The 19,277-nt window shown below is 30.6% G+C and overlaps 1 protein-coding gene across 1 annotated transcript; it reads left to right on the top strand.

Annotated features, from left to right (window-relative positions):
• The first annotated feature begins 383 nt into the window (after positions 1 to 383).
• LOC124940532 (zinc finger protein ZAT6-like) lies at positions 384 to 1,137 on the top strand. The gene has a single exon (XM_047481059.1). It carries the CDS (start codon positions 469 to 471, stop codon positions 1,042 to 1,044), a length of 576 nt encoding a protein of 191 aa, XP_047337015.1. The 5' UTR covers positions 384 to 468; the 3' UTR covers positions 1,045 to 1,137.
• The last annotated feature ends 18,140 nt before the right edge of the window (positions 1,138 to 19,277 follow it).

Genomic DNA, 19,277 nt, shown 5'->3' with positions numbered 1-19,277 from the left:
GAAAAACTTGTCAGAGAGTTAATCGTTTTTGTCGAGAACTTATTAACTTCTTTTTTTCCTTCCTATCATGTTGTGACATGACGTGTTTCATTGACTTTTATCATTTTTTTTATATAAATAAATCATTTAAAAAAATCATTAATAAAATTTTCTATAAACCCTTTATTTTTTTAATTATCTCATAAATTCATAATTTTTTTTCATTGTTTAATTTTCTAATTAAAATTGAGATAGAATAAGAATAAAATAAATAATAATAATAATAGTGATGAGTGAGTCCACTTAAGGAAGCTCATACTTTTGTTTCCTTCTCCTCTGTTTCCTTCTTCTTCAGGTGGCTTCTTCTCTCCTTCTTCTTCTCAGTTCTCTCTCCCTTTGATATCTATAAATAGAACAATTCACTCCACTCTCTGAAACTCAGTTCTCTCTACTAACTTAATTATTCTGTCTGAATTTTGGATCTGAGTAATGGCCATGGAAGCTTTGAAATCACCCACTACAAATTCCTGGGTAAAAGGTAAGCGATCTAACCGTCCCTTTCTCAATTACGCAAATACCCAGGAAGAACAACTCGCCCTCTGCCTCATCATGCTTGCTCGCGGCGGCGCCGGCGCCGGAACCGCCAATACTGCCAAATCTATCTACAAGTGTGCTATATGCGATAAGGCGTTTAACTCATACCAAGCCCTCGGTGGTCACAAGTCTAGTCATCGAAAGGCGCCTTCCAACGCCGATGAGAAGACCCTGTCAATTTCGGGTGCCGGCGGCGGCGTGGGCAGGGTTCATGAGTGCTCGATTTGTTACAAGACATTTCAAACCGGTCAGGCCTTAGGAGGCCATAAGCGGTGTCACTATGAAGGTAGCGGCGGCGGCGCTGCAAGTGGTGTTACTTCTTCGGAAGGGTTGTCGGTTAACCATCGTAATTTTGATTTGAATATTCCGGCCTTTATAGAAGAGGAGGTTGAGAGTCCACATCCGGTGAAAAAGCTTCGTATTTTGTTTCCGGTTGAATCCGAACAAATGATGCTTATAAACAACAATTAATCTCGGAATTATTTTATTCATTTCTGTAAATTTTCACTTCACTTTAGTTTGTATTTTTTATTATTATTATTTGCAAAGGGTTTGTTCTTCATTAGTTACAATGTATATCAATAATAACATTCTTTTCATTTATCTATCACATTTTCTTTTAAAAAATTGAAGTTTAGAAGCCAAGTGATCATCTTCAACCTAACTAATTCATTCTCGGGTTCAAGAGGTTATGAAAGTGAGCTAGCAAAAGTAGCCTTCGAGTATTGTTTAGTTCTATAAAAAGTATGTTTCAATGGGTGTATAAAGGCATGTAATATTTCTTCTATTATTCATCTCAAATGGATTATTACAAGTCTTTATATAAAAAACATAGACTCTTCATATGCTTGACTCTTCAAATAACAAAATAAATTATTGTGCAATAGGTCTCCCACTCAAATCTCTTGGTTATCCCACTCACCCCTAAATCATTATTATTACTATAAAAATATTAAACATCAAATACCAAAAAACTTATAAATTTAAGTTTATTCAATAAATTTCCCCTTTAAACTTAAATACTCTTCCCATCTCTCATTTCAAGCAACATTTTACAACTCTACAACAGTGTGGTCGGTAGTGGATTGGTGAATACGTCAGCGGCTTGAGCTCGGCTTTCAACATACTCCAGCTCAACATTTCCTTCTCTGACTTGTTCTCGGATGAAATAAAATCAGACGTCGATGTGCTTGCTCCTTCCCTAATTAACCGGGTTCTTTGCCAACTCGATCACCGACTTGTTATCAACTCGGATCAAAGTCCCTTCATCTCAAATCACTCCCAAATACCTTAATAAATTTGAAAGCTAGACTGCATGACACACGCTACAAGAGGCCACCACATACTCTGCCTCGCAGGTCGATAGAGTTACAATAGAATGCTTTTTTGACTGCCAAGTAAAAGTCGTATTCCCGAGTAGGAATACATAACCCGAAGTACTTTTCCGGTCATCAACATCACCACACCAATCACTATCCGAGTAACCCACTTATCGATAGTCATTTGATTTTGAATAGAAAAGACCAAGTGAGGGTTCCTCGAACATATCTCAGAATTCTTTTTAACACCTTCCAATGTGTATAGCTTGGATCCTCCATGAATATGCTTATTATCCCAACATTCAACATTAGGTTGGGTCTTGTGCTTGTAAGATACCTAAGACTTCCGATTAAACTTCGATATATGCCAACATCACCTCGTTTTCTCCATCAAACTTTGAGAGTTTAGTGCCTACTTCCATTGGAGTAGAAACCGGGTTGCAATCCTCCATTTTAAACTTCTTTAAAATTTCAAGCGCGTACCTCTCTTGGGATATAAAAATCCCTTCCTACGAATGATTTACTTCTAGGCCAAGAAAATATTTCATCAAACCTAAGTATGTCATCTCGAACTCCTTCTTCATTACCTCCTTGAACTCCTTAATCAGTTATGTGTTGCTTCCAGTGAATATGAGGTCGTCGACATAGAGAGCGATTACCATCATATCATTTTCTGATTTCTTTGTGTACAAGGCATGCTCATACGGACATTGCTCGTACCCGTTTTTCTTGAAATACTCATCAATTCTGATAGGATCGGCGTAATCGATAGAGACGAGGGTCTGACTATTGATGACGACTTAGGAAAAACGATTTGATAGAAATCTTGTTAAGGATTTAAATCACTTTCTATTCTGCATAAACCCTTGCAAACTTTTGAACGATTCAAGTGCGGAAACGTTTGCTTAGGTTTGAAGCTAAGAACCAAGAATGAGAAGATGACAGAATGAAAAGGAACAACAGTTTGTTTATGGATGTTCGGAGCTAACTCTCCTACGTCACCCCTTCTTCCAACCACCAGAATGATTCACTATAAGTTACTTTGAATCAAATACAGTTGCACGATTAGCTCACTATTGAACAGAACAGACTCTGTTCAACTTACAATATGATGAAAAATATCACTCAGCTAAAATAATGCTTTGATTCTAACTCTCTCTTGATTGAACACACAGTAAAACACAAGAAAGCAGCTATCTTAATATGACAATTTGAATATCAGCGTATATTACTCAATGTTAAACAAATTCTCTTCTGGACGTTCTTCCATTGTCCTTCAGAATCTTTAAATAAGGAGCAGGTACTAATGGTCGAATATTTCATAATGACACGTGGCGAGCTTCCATTGGAACACCTCTATAGTACACAACAGACTTTGAGCACTAGGATCGTGGCCGTACAATTCTGGTAGTGCGCCAAATATTCTTCTAGGATATTCTTGCAAAAACGAGTAGTGAGAAGAATATTTGCTTACGCGGCATTAATCAATGGTTGCAACTAGCTGTCGTACTGATCTTCACTAGAAAGTGGAGCAGGAGTAGCGTATAGCTAGTTGATCGTGGGTAGACGGGTGCTAGCTTCAAGCAACTGCTTAAGAATAACATTAGACGTATTTCACTTAGACGACCTCGTCTAATGAAATTAGACGCCCCCGTCTAATAGCAGGATCCATTAGACCACCTGGTCTAATGGGATTAGACAACACGTCTAATAACACATCCCTTCAGACTAATCTGAAGGAGTTAGACTACACGTCTAACTTCTATTAGTTAGACTGCACGTCTAACTATACATCCCTTCAGACTAATCTGAAGGAGTTAGATTGCACGTCTAACTCCACCTGTTAGACTGCACGTCTAACTCCGTCTGTTAGATTGCACGTCTAACTCCGTGTGTTAGACTATACGTCTAACTACATTTATTAGACTACACGTCTAACTCTGTGTGTTAGACTGCACGTCTAACTATATCTATTAGACTCCACATCTAATTCTGTGTGTTAGACTGCACGTCTAACTACGTGTGTTAGACTACACGTCTAACTACGTTTGTTAGACTGTACATCTAACTCCATGTGTTAGACTGCACGTCTAACTCAATGCATCTAATTCCCAATTAGTCTAATGAACCTCATTAAGACTTAGTTTAATATAACCTATTTTCGATACACCTGCACCAAAAACGATTAGACGACATAGATTGAGTTTTATATACATTCATCATCAAAATTCCAATAGTCAAACTACTTTGACACTTAGTCAAAATAATTGACCCAACAATTTCTCCCTTTTTGATGATGATGTTAAAACTTTGCATATGTAACAAATTAAACACCAATCATATAAGATAAAGTGTTAAACTTGTTCATCCATTTTAAATAAACACTTTTCAAAACCAATATTCAGAAACATAATTCAAGAAATAGAGTTCATAAGCTAACATGGAGGAGAAAAGAGATTATAGTTCTTCCCTTTTTATGAGAGGGTCGATCGGGAAACGAGATCCTTCATAACTCATCCCTTCACCAATTAAAAGATTTTGAAATGGAGGAAGACGACGACCGCCCAATCAGCATTAGAGTAGGCAGCAAGAGTGAATTGTGAATTTGGACGAGGAAAGATCCCATGACGAGGAGTATGACAAAGATATCAAAGAATACGTTTAATCGCTCCCCAATGAGAAGATGTGGGAGTTTGCATGAATTGACAAGCTCGATTGACAACAAAGACTAACTCAGGACGAGTTAGTGTAAGATATTGTAGAGCCCCTACTATACTACGATAGAGAAACACATCAGATAAAGGATCACCATCATGTTTAGAAAGAGATGAGTCAGCAAAGACGGGAGTGTGTAATGGCTTTGCTTGAAGCATATCAGCCCGAGTGAGAATATCATCAATATACTTGGATTGAGAAAGAAATAAGCCATCTTTGGTACGAGTGGCTTCCATTCCAAGAAAGTAATGTAATTGACCTAAATTTTTAACAGGGAATAATTTATTTAATTGAATTATAATTTTTGTTAGAAATAATTTAGAGTTATATGTGAGAATAATATCGTCCACATATACTAAAAAGTATGTTGTTATTTAAGGTGCATGATACGTGAAAAGAGTTGTGTCAGATTTTGATTCCATGAAATCAAGAGATAGTAGAGAAGTCCAGAGAGTAGCATACCAAGCACGAGGAGACTGTTTCAGACCGTATATTGCTTTATGAAGTTTGCATATATGATTAGGAAAACCTGGATGGACAAAACTGGGTGGTTATTCCATGTAAACTTCTTCTTGTAGAGACCCATGAAGAAATGCATTGTTAATATCAAGTTGATGAATGAATCATTGATAAAATATTGCCAAAGAAAGAATAACATGAATAGTAGTGAGTTTTGTAACAAGACTGAATGTCTCTTCATAATCAATAACTTGTTGTTGATGAAATCCTTTAGCCACAAGACGTGCTTTATGTTGATCAATAGACCCGTCAACTTTATGCTCGAGTTTGAAAACCAATTTACACTCAACAAGATTATGAGATGGTGTACGAGGAATAAGAGACCATATTTTATTCTGAATAAGAGCATTATATTCATTTGTCACGGCAAGACGCTATTGCGGATCCTTATTAGCTTTAGTAAAACATGTAGGTATAGTAGCAGAAGAAGTAGTAGTGAGAGCTGATGAGGATATAGATCGTGTTTTATTGCGTGTAGAAGATTTAGGTGCATTAACTATTATGATAATTGGTTGTGATAAGGAACGGTAATAGTAGTAGAAGAAGATGATATAGTGTTTGGTGATGTTGTGGAGGTCGAAGAGGGTGATGGTGAAGACGATGAAGTGATATGAGATAATAGATGTGGTATTGATGAATTAAGTATAGTTATTGGAAGAGATGTCTTATTATCTTATTGTAGTTTAGACAAGTTCACAAGGACCTTACTTTTGAAAGGAAAAGTGAGTTTGTCAAAAGTGACATGTCGAGAGACAAATATTCGTCCAGACGGAATGTGAAGACACTTATAACCTTTATGAGATGATCTGTAACCAATGAAACTGCATTCAGTAGTATAAAAATCGAGTTTGTGTTGATTGTACGACCGTGTGAGTGGATAACAAGAACACCCAAATGTCTTAAAAAAACCATAGTCATGAGAAGAGTTAAAATATAGTCTCGAATAGTGAACATTGATGTAATGTCGAAATTGGAAGACGATTGATAAAATATGTGGCTGTTTCAAAAGATTCACTCCAATAATGTTGTGGCATAGATGTATGAGCCAATAAAGTGAGATCAGTTTCCGTAATATAACGATTTTTCGTTCAGTAATACCGTTTTGCTCACTAGTATGTGGGCAAGATAAATGATGTAAAATACCATGATTATCCGTTAATGACTTGAAATTTCTATATTCTCCTCCCCAATAAGTTTGCAATATTTTGATTTTACGACTAAATAAATTTTGAACAAGTCGAAGAAAGTTGATAAACGTATTCAAAACATACGAATTTTTTCTTTAGCGGATATATCCATGTGAATTTGCAAAAATCATCCACAAAATGTACGAAATAACGACAATTAGTAGACGAAAATTTAGGAGCAGGTTCCCAAACATCCGAATGAATTAGGTTTAAAGGAGCCATAGATGTAGATTTTGAAGCCGAAAAAGGTAGTTTATGTGCTTTCTCATATTGACATGATCCACAAAAAGAAATAGTATTACTACCTGAAACTGGTAATTTAAAGTGTGATATAACTAAAGATGTAGTAGCGCTAGAAGGATGTCCAAGTCGTGAATGTCAAATTTAAGCCAGAGATCGAATACCAATAAATACATGTTTATTAAAACATGTTGAAAACTAACTTTTAGTAGGTTCAATGCAATAAAGTCCGTCCTTGAGTAATCCCTTAAGAAGCACTATCTTCCTATCTCGGTCTTTAATAAGACAGACATTCGGGTGGAATTCAAAAAATACGTTATTATCTGATGAAAATCTTGTAACACTCATCAGATTTTTAGTAATATCCGGAACGTGTAAGATATTACATAAGTAGAGAAAATTTTATTGATTTAAAATTTTAGTGGTACCAATATTATAAATATACAGAGGCATACCGTTTCTGACTTTAATAATTTGAGTACCTGTATAAGAAACATGTACGTGTATATTATTAACATCAGAAGTAATATGGTCGGTAACACCTGAATCTGGACACCAAGTGGGATCTACAATAGTAGACGATGTAACTAACATTATCGTAAGATTTTTAGAGGGATTAAAACGAGGGAACTCGAGAGCACTATGTCCTTGCACATTACATATTTGACAAGATGAATTATAAAAACAACTTTCGGAGCGATGACCAATTTTATGACAAAAATTACATTGCGGACGATTATTATCTCGGTTCTGTCTTTGGTTCTTTCTGCCTCCATGCCCATAAATATAAGTAACATTCGCCGAAATGTTTGAGCGCGAAATATTTTCATAATAGAATTTTCTTTTCTTGAATATCTGTCGTTGTTCATGATTTAGAAGGATGTTTGTCATCTCATTAAACGATAGATCTTGTCCGGAAGTTAGAGCACATATCATCGGCTCGAACTCGTCTCCAAGCCCGTTGAGTAGAGTTAATTGCATATCTTGATCAGAAACATATTGTCCGACAGCGATAAGTGCATCTAACAGGTTTTTGATGTGTTGAATAAAGTTAAGAAGAGAGTCACTACCTTTGTGTGCGTTTAGGAGTTGACTCCGTAACTGAAATAGTCGACTCTTTGATTGAGAAACGTATATTTTCTCTAGGGTTTCCCAAAGTTCTTGCGCCGAAGATGATTTTGAGACTTGTTGACGAATCTCGCCGGTCAATGTTGAAAAGAGCCATGCAAGTACTCTTTGATCTTGGATACTTTTTATTGTTTAAACTTTGGATTCTTGATTTCAATTGTATTATTTTGACCATCTATTTCTTGAAAAAATTTGGAAGGAGTTTTAAGATTCCCTTCTACTATATCCATAAAATCATAATCTATCATGATTAAAGTAGCTTGTTATTTTCAATAAATATAGTTATGTTTATCAAGCTTTATGCTTCCAGATATTATTGGTAGAACTAAGAAGTGATACTGTTCTTTCATTGAAATCGTTTTCGAAAGTTTTCCCTTATAGTTACCAAGTTTGATTTCTAGAATGATAAAATAAAGTAGAACTACCTGATTGGTTTCTTTTGAAGAGAAAGATTAAAATAATATTATTGATTGAATGAGTAATTTTTAAAATAATTTATCTTTAATATTAATAATAATAGAGAAATAACTAATTTGAGAAAATATAGGAATTAGTTATTATATTTAGCTTAATTAAATTAATAGGAGATAAATAAATAATTTCTCTTATTTATTTAATTTTTTATTAAATAAATTTATTTATTTTTATTCTAAAAATTTATTTATATTTAAACAGATGAGTTAAAAAAAATCACATATAATCATTCAATTTAAAAACTATATATAATAGAATAACATATATTATTAGTACATACAAATTCCAAATTATTATTTTACAACTAATACGTACATATCATTGATATTATATTATATTTATATGATTAGAATTAGAATTAGTTGTTTTATGTATATTTTCAATTTTGGAATTGTGTAAGGTGAAATTCTAGATATGTGATATAAATTCATTAATTATCTTTGATAAATAAGATACCTATTAACAAAAACATTAAAGAGTATATAATGTGTTTGTAAACCATGCAAAATTTAAGCTATATCCTAATTCATAGTAAAAGAATGTAAAGACTAATAAATTTAAGTATTCATTATTAATAAATAATATATATTTATTATATATAAGTAGTTTTATTAATCAAATATTGAATATTTATATATTTTTTCTTAAATAATAATATTTAAAACTTTTATATGAGATTCATCATTCAATATATTACTAATTCATTATTTAATTCAAAATGATTATTTAATTTATTGTTATTGCTAAGTTAATTAATACTCTAATTTATTCATGTGATATTTGTGTAATGATATAATTAACAATGAAAATAATTATACATATATATTTTTTAATTGGTCCATGTTTATTAAATTATAAATAAATACCTACAATTTGTTTCTATCTTATACACAAAAATCATCAAATCAAATATTATATATTAATTATTTAATCTACACTTCATTTCTATAAATTACATTTCATTATATTAATACCTATTTTAAATAAGAAAGTGATATAATTAAGAAAGAAAATACCTAAAATACCTAAAATTTATCTTATTTTCTCCCACAATTATTTATTTATTATATTTATGTACAAATTTTATGAAATTAAATATTACATAAATTAGTTAATTTGTAATTATTTTGAATATATAATTTCATGGTTTAATTTGAGTGCATACAAATTAAATAATCAAATGTTATTCATTTTTAAAATACAAATTGATCTTTCTCACATGAAAGTTACATAATAATTTTAAAACTATTCTAATTTTGAATGAGTTTTTCTGGTACATGAACAAGTGAATGTTTTATGCTACAAACACAGAAATTTTTGTTTCCACAAAATCCAGGTTGATGACAATATTTGTAACCATATGTCTTGCAATCATTGCCAACCTTGCAATATTTGAACACTGGAGATATAAATTGAGACTCCACCATAAAAATACCTATAATATATAAAGAAGAAGAAAAAGTGATTAACTTTAATTTTAGTGAAATCAATTTTCATTATGAAAAAAAAATGAATATGTATCATACCATAAGTGCTCAAGATGACAAAAAGGATGATTAATGCAACTTTAGTCATCTTCTCAATACTTAGAGAATAATTCAAATAAAGTTTATGTTTAATGTTAATGAATATTAGTTCAACCATAAAAATCTGGTATTTATAATAAGAGAATATGAAGACTAATTTAATTATTTTCTATTAATAAATAATATATAGTACTTACTTAATTATTAAATATGATCAATAGATTTTATTAATTAAATATTTAATAATTTTCCATTAAAGTTACTATTTAATGAGAAATTATTATAGAATATATTGTTATAACTAAATTAACTAATTCACATAATTTATTTAGGATATGGGATCTAATTATATAATTAAGAAAAAAAATTAACTAAATACCTTAAATTCACCTTATTTTTTCTATTAATGAAGTAATTTATATTTTTAGACAAAAAATCATGAAATCAAATATAATATATTTATTAGTTAATTTGTACATATTTCCATTATTGATATTTTATTCCATTAATACTTATTTTAATTGCACAAAACAATATATTTAAGAAATAAAATAAATGTAAATAATTAAATACCTAAAATTCACCCGAATTTCCCCCTTAATTAATGTTTTCCCATTTTTATAAATTATTAAATATTTAATTAATAAAATCTATTAATCAAATCAAATATTATATATTTATTAGTTGATTTGTGTTTAATTTCTATAAGTTAATACTATTTCATTAATACATATTATAAGTGCACAAAAACCATATTATCTAATATTATTTGTTTACAAAAACAAGTTAATCGAACATATTGTTTTATGACAATTGTTCAAAACATGTATATTTTATTCCATGCATAATTTATGTGACCATTTACCATAAAAGATAATTTAGCATTAAACATTATTATAGATATATTTTTTATCATTTAATACTTATATACATTACATTATTTGAAATGGTGATAAGTTATATTAATTAGTTCTTAAATAAGTGATGACTAACTATATAAATAAAGAAAATATGAAAAAATCTAATTTAGGATTTTCTGTTTGATGAAAATATAGGTAAAATACATAAAAAATAGAAAAAAAAAACTCAAAATTATTACATAAAAATAGATTATCAAGTAAGTAGACAGTCAAAATTATTATAAAATATTAATGTTTATAAACCGTTGTGGAAGAATAATCAATATATCAAGTTATTTATTTAAATAAATTAATCAAATCTAAGTATTTTAATTTGTTTTTAAATATTAAGTTATATTTTTTTATAAATTTTTGTAATAGTTTAAATTTAATTTTAAATTAAGAAATATAAAAGACTATTTTACCCTTATATTTATATAAATTATTATTTTAATATTTATTTTATAATTAATTTGTATTATTAATTATATTGAAATTAATGAAAAAAAATACCATTTTCATATAAATATAATTTTAAAATAAATAATATTACATTATTTTATATATAATTCTTTATACTTCAACTTATATAATTAAATTTTATTTATATATTAATTAAAATTTATGTATTATTATAAATATTTTTTATATTAAAATATTACTTATATAAAATAAAATAAAGAAATTATAATTATAATTAATTTTATAAAATTAAATGGAGGTATATATATATATATATATATATATATATATATATATATATATATATATATATATATATATATATATATATATATATATATATATATATATATATATATATATATATATATATATATATATATATATATATTTTGGAGGATCGAAAATAAAAATTAGAACTTACAGAGAAGTCTGAAGAGGGACAACTTCTGTGTTTAGAATAATAAAAATGCCTATCAACCAATTATAATACTTAACTTCAATTTAAAGTTCCAAAATGTCCAACATGCCTAAAACAGTGGCTCAATAGGACCAAACAGGAACACAAAATTAAAGTACCATTTTATAAAATGGATCGACATTTCAAATTCATGCCTGATGTCCATTCAAACTTCTAAGATAAGCTTTAATTTTTTATTAATTACTCTTTTTTTTATGAAGGGTAGTTAGCGGTCATGATCAACACCTAATTTGATTAGCCTATTAGGCTTGACATTTAAAGCAAATAATTACATACGTAGTAAGATTTGGAACGTACCCGGGAATGAAGGATAAACACACTGTCCTCCAAACTTTTATTGATGATGCTTCAAATTTATTACAACTGGATGATGGTGCTAGAGAGTACAATAGAGAGAGAGAGTACAATACAGATTTCAGGGGTCGTTTTCGCCTCCCCTTTCAACCCAACATAAACAACTATTTATAGTAAAACATTTAAAGAAAAGTTAAAAACTTGAACAGTGATTCCCAGGATTCACGGGATAAGTTTTTTCCGTAAATTACGGATCTTGTCTTCTTCTTCTGCAAACAGTACCTCCCGGGATTCCCGGGATAAGTTTTTTCCCGCATCTTCCGGATCTTGTTTCTCTTTAAATTTTGAACTGGTTGGATGATGATGATCCAACGTCTTTCTTTGAAATTTTTTCAACCAAGGTGTCTTTGATTGCTTCGAAAATGTCTTCAATGGCTACATCACTTTGAGCGTCTTGAAGATAATCGAATGCCATAGTTGAATCTGATTTGTTTGATTTATTATCATCTTCAAATTTAGACATAAAGTCTTTCTTCATTTCTTCAATATATGCAGATATCATCTGACTTTTTGATAAGTTCTCTGACCTCATTCGAAATTTTTTGGAGATATAATCAAACGGGGACGGTGCTTCTGCTACCTGTCGTTTTTCTTCATACATACTTATTTGCTGGTGTAGGAGGTACATTGTCTCCTTCACGAATCGCTCCTTTGTTTCCTGATCTATTCTCATCATCTTATCCCAAAATTTATAAAATGATGACCTAAACAGACAGGGAATGCCTGTTTTGGTATAACCAAATTCAGGAATCCATCTCCAGATCCATGGAATGAAAAATTCAGTAAAAAAGAAACATGAAGCTATTCCGTCAATGTATAAATTAGCTTCTTGTTTTTGCAGAATCTGGGGAGATACATTGCTCCATTTATCAAATAGGACCTTGATTTCTTCTGGTAAAATCTTTGGGCAGGGACCAAAACAGTAAAACCAGTCTATGAACCAGTGGGGAATATCACCTCTATAGACATTTGCACATACCTTGATGAACCAGGAATGTTTATATTTATTATTCTCATAATATAGTGCCTTAGTAAAGGCATCACAATAATCCCAATAATTAAATTTGATTGTTGTCGTTTTATTAAACGATAATTCTCTTTCTTTCATTGGGGATATTCCCCAATCTTCCAACGAAATTGTCTTTTTTATTATTATTTTGCTGAAATTATAAATTTCTTTGTTTGCCCCAGAGAAATGTGATATTTCACATGACCCACTTTGAATAAGTATTTGCTCGTAAAATATCCGAGTCTTGTAAGTCCTTGACGGAGTGGATGTATTATCCAAATACCTCTGCATTATTGTCCATGGCTCATTCCTCCATTTGAGGTCTTTCTCTTCTAGGAGAAATATAATTTCTTTATATTCATTTCTTATAAATTCAATATTATTGGATTCTGATTCTTCATCTTCCAGTATTCTAGCGTACGTTGGAATGTCTTTTTGACTGTCCGAACTTTGGGATAGATCCATTGCTATCAGTTTTTGTTTACCATACTGAGATATGATCTTTGGTGCTCTGCCCCGACCTCTTCCTCTGATAGAGGAGGATCATCTTCCTCTATTAGAGAAAGAATCCTAACCCCTTCCGCTCATTCCTGTAAATTTAAAAATTCACGGGTAAGAAATCAGGGAGATTATTATCTATCCCTTTTTTGTATGATATTTCAAAATCAAATGGGGCTAAATGAGCTTGCCATCTGGCGAACATTTGTTTTGACACATCATGTTTAAAATCTTTCTGGAACATGAATTTAGCTGCGTTGCAATCTGTTCGTATAATAAATTTTTGATTATATAAATCATCTTGGAATTTTAAAACACATTTGACTATCGCCAGAATTTCTTTTGCGACTGTCGCATAATTCTTTTGAGAGTTGTTCCATTTCCCTGAATGGAATCTGACAAGATAGACCTGTTTTATTTCTGGATCTAATTGAGTTAGTAATCCTCCAAATCCTATGTCAGATGCATCAGTCTCAATTACCTTTTCCCAATTTCAGTTACTTATCATTAAACAAGGGAGTACCTTTACTTTATTTTTAATTCTCTTAATAGCCTCTGTATGATGGTTTGACCATGGTTTAGGGTTCTTCTTCAGTCTTTCATATAAGATTGATGTATCTTCTGTTAGATTTTTATAGTATGGAGCCACATAATTTAAGCTGCCTAAAAATCTTTGTAACTGTGTTTTATCAGTGATCACATTAGGGAATTTTTCCGCAAATTCTATGTTTCTATTAATGGGAGTAATATTTTCCTTTTCAATGATATGACCTAAAAACCTTATTCTTGTTTTGAAAAGATCCATTTTTGGTTTAGAAATTACTAGTCCATTTTGAGTTATTATTGTTTTGAACATATTTAAATGTTTGAAATGAGTTTCAATTGTTTTTGAATAAACTAATATGTCATCAATGTAAACAATTATAAATGTGCTATAAGGATTAAAGATATTATTCATAATTTTTTGAAATTCGGATGGAGCATTTTTTAATCCAAATGGCATTACATTCCATTCATAATGTCCTATAGGGACATTGAATGCTGTTTTATACCTGTCAGATTTTTCAATCTGGATTTGCCAATATCCTGATTTTAAGTCAAACTTTGAAAATATTAAACTGTCATATAGTCTATCTAACAGATCCTTTTTATTAGGAATTGGGTGCCTAATCCATTTTAATACTTTGTTTAGGGGTTTATAGTTTATTACTAACCTTGGCACGCCTCTTTCGACTTCTGAATGTTTATTTACGTAGAAAGTCGTACATGACCAGGGTGATTGTGATGGACTTATTAATCCCTTCTGCAGTAGTGCATCTATCTTTTTCTTGCATAATTCTAGATATTCTGAATTCATTTGGCAAGATTTTGCCTTTGTAGGAATATTCTTTTCATTAAAAGCTTCCTCATATGGTAGTGAAACTATATGCTTCTTTCTATCCCAGAATGCATTAGGATGTTCATTACAAATATCTATTGAAAGTTGGTCTTTTAGCAGAGCTATTTTTTCTTGTAATTTAGGATTTTCTAGTTGTTCATCTATTGTTATTAGACTTATTTCTTGCTTTAGAAAATATATTTGATCTTGTTTTGCTTTGATATTATCATATATACTATGTAACATTTTAGTAAACGGTTCCACAATAAATTCTAGAAAAATATCATGTTTCTGGAAGGTTCCTGTAATACCTTTATTATTAATCATCTTAATAGGGTAGATTGTGTTTAAAAATGGGGTTCCAAGTATGACCTGATTTGATATATCTTTAGCAAGTATAAAGCTCTAAGGAATGCATTTATTATCAGTACATATATAAGTTTTTGGAAGCTTATATTGGATTTGGAGTTTATCTCCCCCTGCATGCCACAGGGTATGACTTATTTTATGAAAATACCTAGTAGGGATTAGTCCTTCCTGAATAACATTTAAATCTGCTCCGCTATCAACAAGAGCAGTAAATGATCTTGTATAATGATTATCTATTAGGAGAGATATTTTTATGTGCCATTTTTGGGATTTAACCATTTCTATTGTGGATAAAAATTTTTCTGAGAAGATATTTTCTTCAATTTCTACTTTGTTGTCATTATATTGATTTTTTTCGTTATGGTTATCCTCAAGCTTAGTTATTCTAGACTCTTGTATAACATTCTTCTTTTTTAATATCTTAATTTCTTCCTTTAAATTATCAATTTCTTTGTAAAGATTTGTGAGTGTTGTATTCTCTTCTTTGTTTTGAATCTTGTGTCTGAGTTGATTCATTATTTCACTCATAGTGTAAGATTTATTATGATTATTATAATTGAATCTCTTTTCTTCGGGCTCTTCATTTTTAGAGGATGAAGTTCCTTCTTCAGAATTAAACTGATCTATGATCTGCATTCTTAATTCTGGGTCTTTGATGGCTTTTAGTAATTCAAAAGCATGATTTGATGTTAAAACATTAACTTTCATATCTGAAAATTGAGATATGATTCTATATAATTCTGATTTGTCAATATTTTGATCTAGGTTATTTGTTTCCTTTTTAGGACAACTTAATCCTGATCGGCAAGGCTCACATTCAGAGTCTTACGAGCTTGATTCCGAAATATTTTCATTATCTAGGTCATCTATTTCAGAATCACTAGGTATTGAATCTGAACCAGATTCTTCAGATTCTGAGTTTTGTAAAGTTTGTATTATTAATCTTTTTGTGTCTTCTGAGATTTCAAGATTATTAATTTTTTTCTTTGCCCAACAGAATTTTGAGGTGTGTCCCAATTTTCCACAGTTGTAGAATTTCTTACTATTTTTGAAATTTTTGACTTGTTTTTAACCTTTTCTTCCCTCCTCTCATTTTTTATGTCCGAGTACTTTCGGAATGGTTTTCTATATTTGTGAAATTTATTATATTTCACCCTTTTCTCTTTTCTAGATGTAGGACTATCTATTCCAAATTGTTGGCAAAATTGACCTAATTGTTGTTTTTCATTTTGACTCTGTCTTTTAATTTGTTGGTTTAACCTTATTTCATTACATAAGGCTAGTCCTTCCTGTATACAGGTATCTATTAATACACCATATGTATAATTTTCATATGGTATCATTGAATGACTCTTTTTGAGATTTCTTCTAACCCTTTCAGCAAATAAGCTAGGAGGCCATCTATAAATTTGGATTTCCAATGTACATTATTACATTCTGGTAGTTCCATTACTCTACTTAGAAAGGTATCTTTGTACCATCTAAAATCTGAGAGTGTCTTACACCTTAGGTTCTGTAATAATGTTCTAATTGTATCACTATTATCACTGAACCTTCCCGTAAAGTGTTCAATGATGTTAATTGCTAATGTATAAACTGCATGTTCAGTTAGGCTATTGTTTTCTTGTTTTACAGTGTTAAGAATAGAATCTCTATTTTCTTGAGAAAAATAATTATCCCACCAGCCCTTTAATTGTCCAGTGAATCCGGCAACAATCATTGTTGCTATTGTTTTATCACTATTTTTACTATTTTTACAAACTGTTGAGTACATTAGCATCCTATGTACTGTATTATAAATTTGTTTGTTTGAATATCCATCAATATTCCATTCATAGATTTTGTTTCCTGAATAACTAATATCAATTGTATCTGTGTATTCTTCATGTAAAACATCCATTGGTGTTGGTCTATTGTAGTAAAATTTACTTTGTATAGGTTTATCAGCCCATTTATCTATTTTATTAATATGATCTCTATTTTCCTTGTCTAAGGTCTTAATGCTTAGCTTGCTAAATTTTTCTTCAAGAATTTTCTCAAACTCTTGCATTGGCCTTAGTTTGAAATCAGATATGATTGGAGGTGGTTGGAAAGTTGGTAAAGCTTCTTTTTCTTTTGGAATTATTTTTGACGTTCCTGGTTTGATTTCATTTAGGGTGTGTTTGATGATGGGGAATTGGAATTGGAATTGGCATTGGAATTCTAATTCCAATTCCATGAGAATTGGCATTGAATTACAATTCAATTCCTATGTTTGGAAAAATGATAGAATTGTAATTCAATTTCAATTCCTATGTTTGGGAAAATGATAGAATTGTAATTCAATTCTAATTCCAATGTTTGTAAAATAAAATATCGGTTCAAAATGTTAACTTTTAAAATATGTTTTGACGTTTTGGCACATTTAATACGTTTTTGACATTTTTTCACATTTTCACACGTTTTAACACGTTTTTCATATTTTTCACACATTTTCACGTTTTTCACACGTTTTAACACGTTTTTCACGTTTTTCACACATTTTTCACGTTTTCACACGTTTTTCACGTTTTCACACGTTTTTACACGTTTTCACACGTTTTCACGTTTTAATACGTTTTCACGTTTTTCACACATTACAACACGTTTTTCACGTTTTTCACACGTTTTCACACATTATTCACACGTTTTTCACGTTTTCACGTTTTTCACGTTTTCACGTTTTTCACGTATTCACGTTTTTCACACGTTTTAACACGTTTTTCACGTTTTACACGTTTTTCACGTTTTTCATGTTTTAACACGTTTTTCACGTTTTCAAACGTTTTCACGTTTTAACACGTTTTCACACATTTTTCACGTTTTCACACGTTTTTCACGTTTTCACACGTTTTTCACGTTTTCACGCGTTTTCAGGTTTTTCACACATTATCACACGTTTTTCACGTTTTCACGTTTTAACACGTTTTCACGTTTTTCACATTTTTTAAACGTTTTTCACGTTTTTTAAACGTTTTTCACGTTTTCACACGTTTTTTACACGTTTTCACGTTTTTACACGTTTTAATACGTTTTCACGTTTTTCACACATTACAACACATTTTTCACGTTTTTCACGTTTTTCACACGTTTTAACACGTTTTACACATTTTTCATGTTTTTCACGTTTTTCACGTTTTTCACACGTTTTAACACGTTTTCCACGTTTTCAAACGTTTTCACGTTTTCTACACGTTTTAACACGTTTTTCACACGTTTTCACACGTTTTTCACACGTTTTCACACGTTTTCACACGTTTTTCACGTTTTTCACACGTTTTCACGCTTATCACACGTTTTAACACGTTTTTCGCGTTTTTCACATTTTTCACGTTTTCACGTTTTCACGTTTTTCACGTGTTGAACGTGTTAAAACGTGTTAAACGTGTTAAATGTATTAAAAATGTGTCAAACGTGTCAAAAACGTAAAAAACATGTGAAACGTGTCAACGTGTTAAAAACGTTTTAAATGTGTTAAAAACATGAAAACGTGTCAAAAACGTGTTAAACGTTCCAAACATGTGAAAAATGTGTTAAACATGCCAAAACGTGAAAAACGTGTTAAACGTGTCAAAAATGTGGTAAACGTGTCAAAAACGTAAAAAAGTGTTAAATGTGTTAAAAACGTGAAAACATGTTAAACATGTCAAAAACGTGTTAAATATGTGAAAAACTTATTAAACGTGCCAAAACGTGTCAAAAATGTGGTAAACGTGTCAAAAACGTAAAAAAATGTGTTAAATGTGTCAAAAACGTGAAAACGTGTTAAACATGTCAAAAACGTGTTAAATATGTGAAAAACTTGTTAAACGTGCCAAAACGTGAAAAACGTGTAAAACGTGTCAAAATTGTGGTAAACGTGTCAAAAACGTAAAAAAACGTGTTAAATGTGTCAAAAACGTGAAAACGCGTTAAACATGTCAAAAACGTAAAAAAACGTGTTACATGTGTCAAAAACGTGAAAACGTGTTAAACGCGTCAAAAACGTGTTAAATATGTGAAAAACTTGTTAAACGTGCCAAAACGTGCAAAATGTGCCAAAACATAAAAAAACGTGTCAAACGTGTCAAAAACGTGTTAAACGTGTTAAAAACGTGAAAATCATGGTAAACGTGTCAAAAACGTGTT

This window comes from Impatiens glandulifera, chromosome 5, assembly GCF_907164915.1.
Source record: "Impatiens glandulifera chromosome 5, dImpGla2.1, whole genome shotgun sequence".
Taxonomy (NCBI): domain Eukaryota; kingdom Viridiplantae; phylum Streptophyta; class Magnoliopsida; order Ericales; family Balsaminaceae; genus Impatiens; species Impatiens glandulifera.
The sequence above is the reverse complement of the archived record's forward strand: the minus strand, read 5'-3'. Positions and strand labels throughout refer to the sequence as shown.

Excerpts from the sequence above, each read along its gene's own strand:
- LOC124940532 (XM_047481059.1), top strand. The coding sequence starts at position 469 with ATGGCCATGGAAGCTTTGAAATCACCCACTACAAATTCCTGGGTAAAA.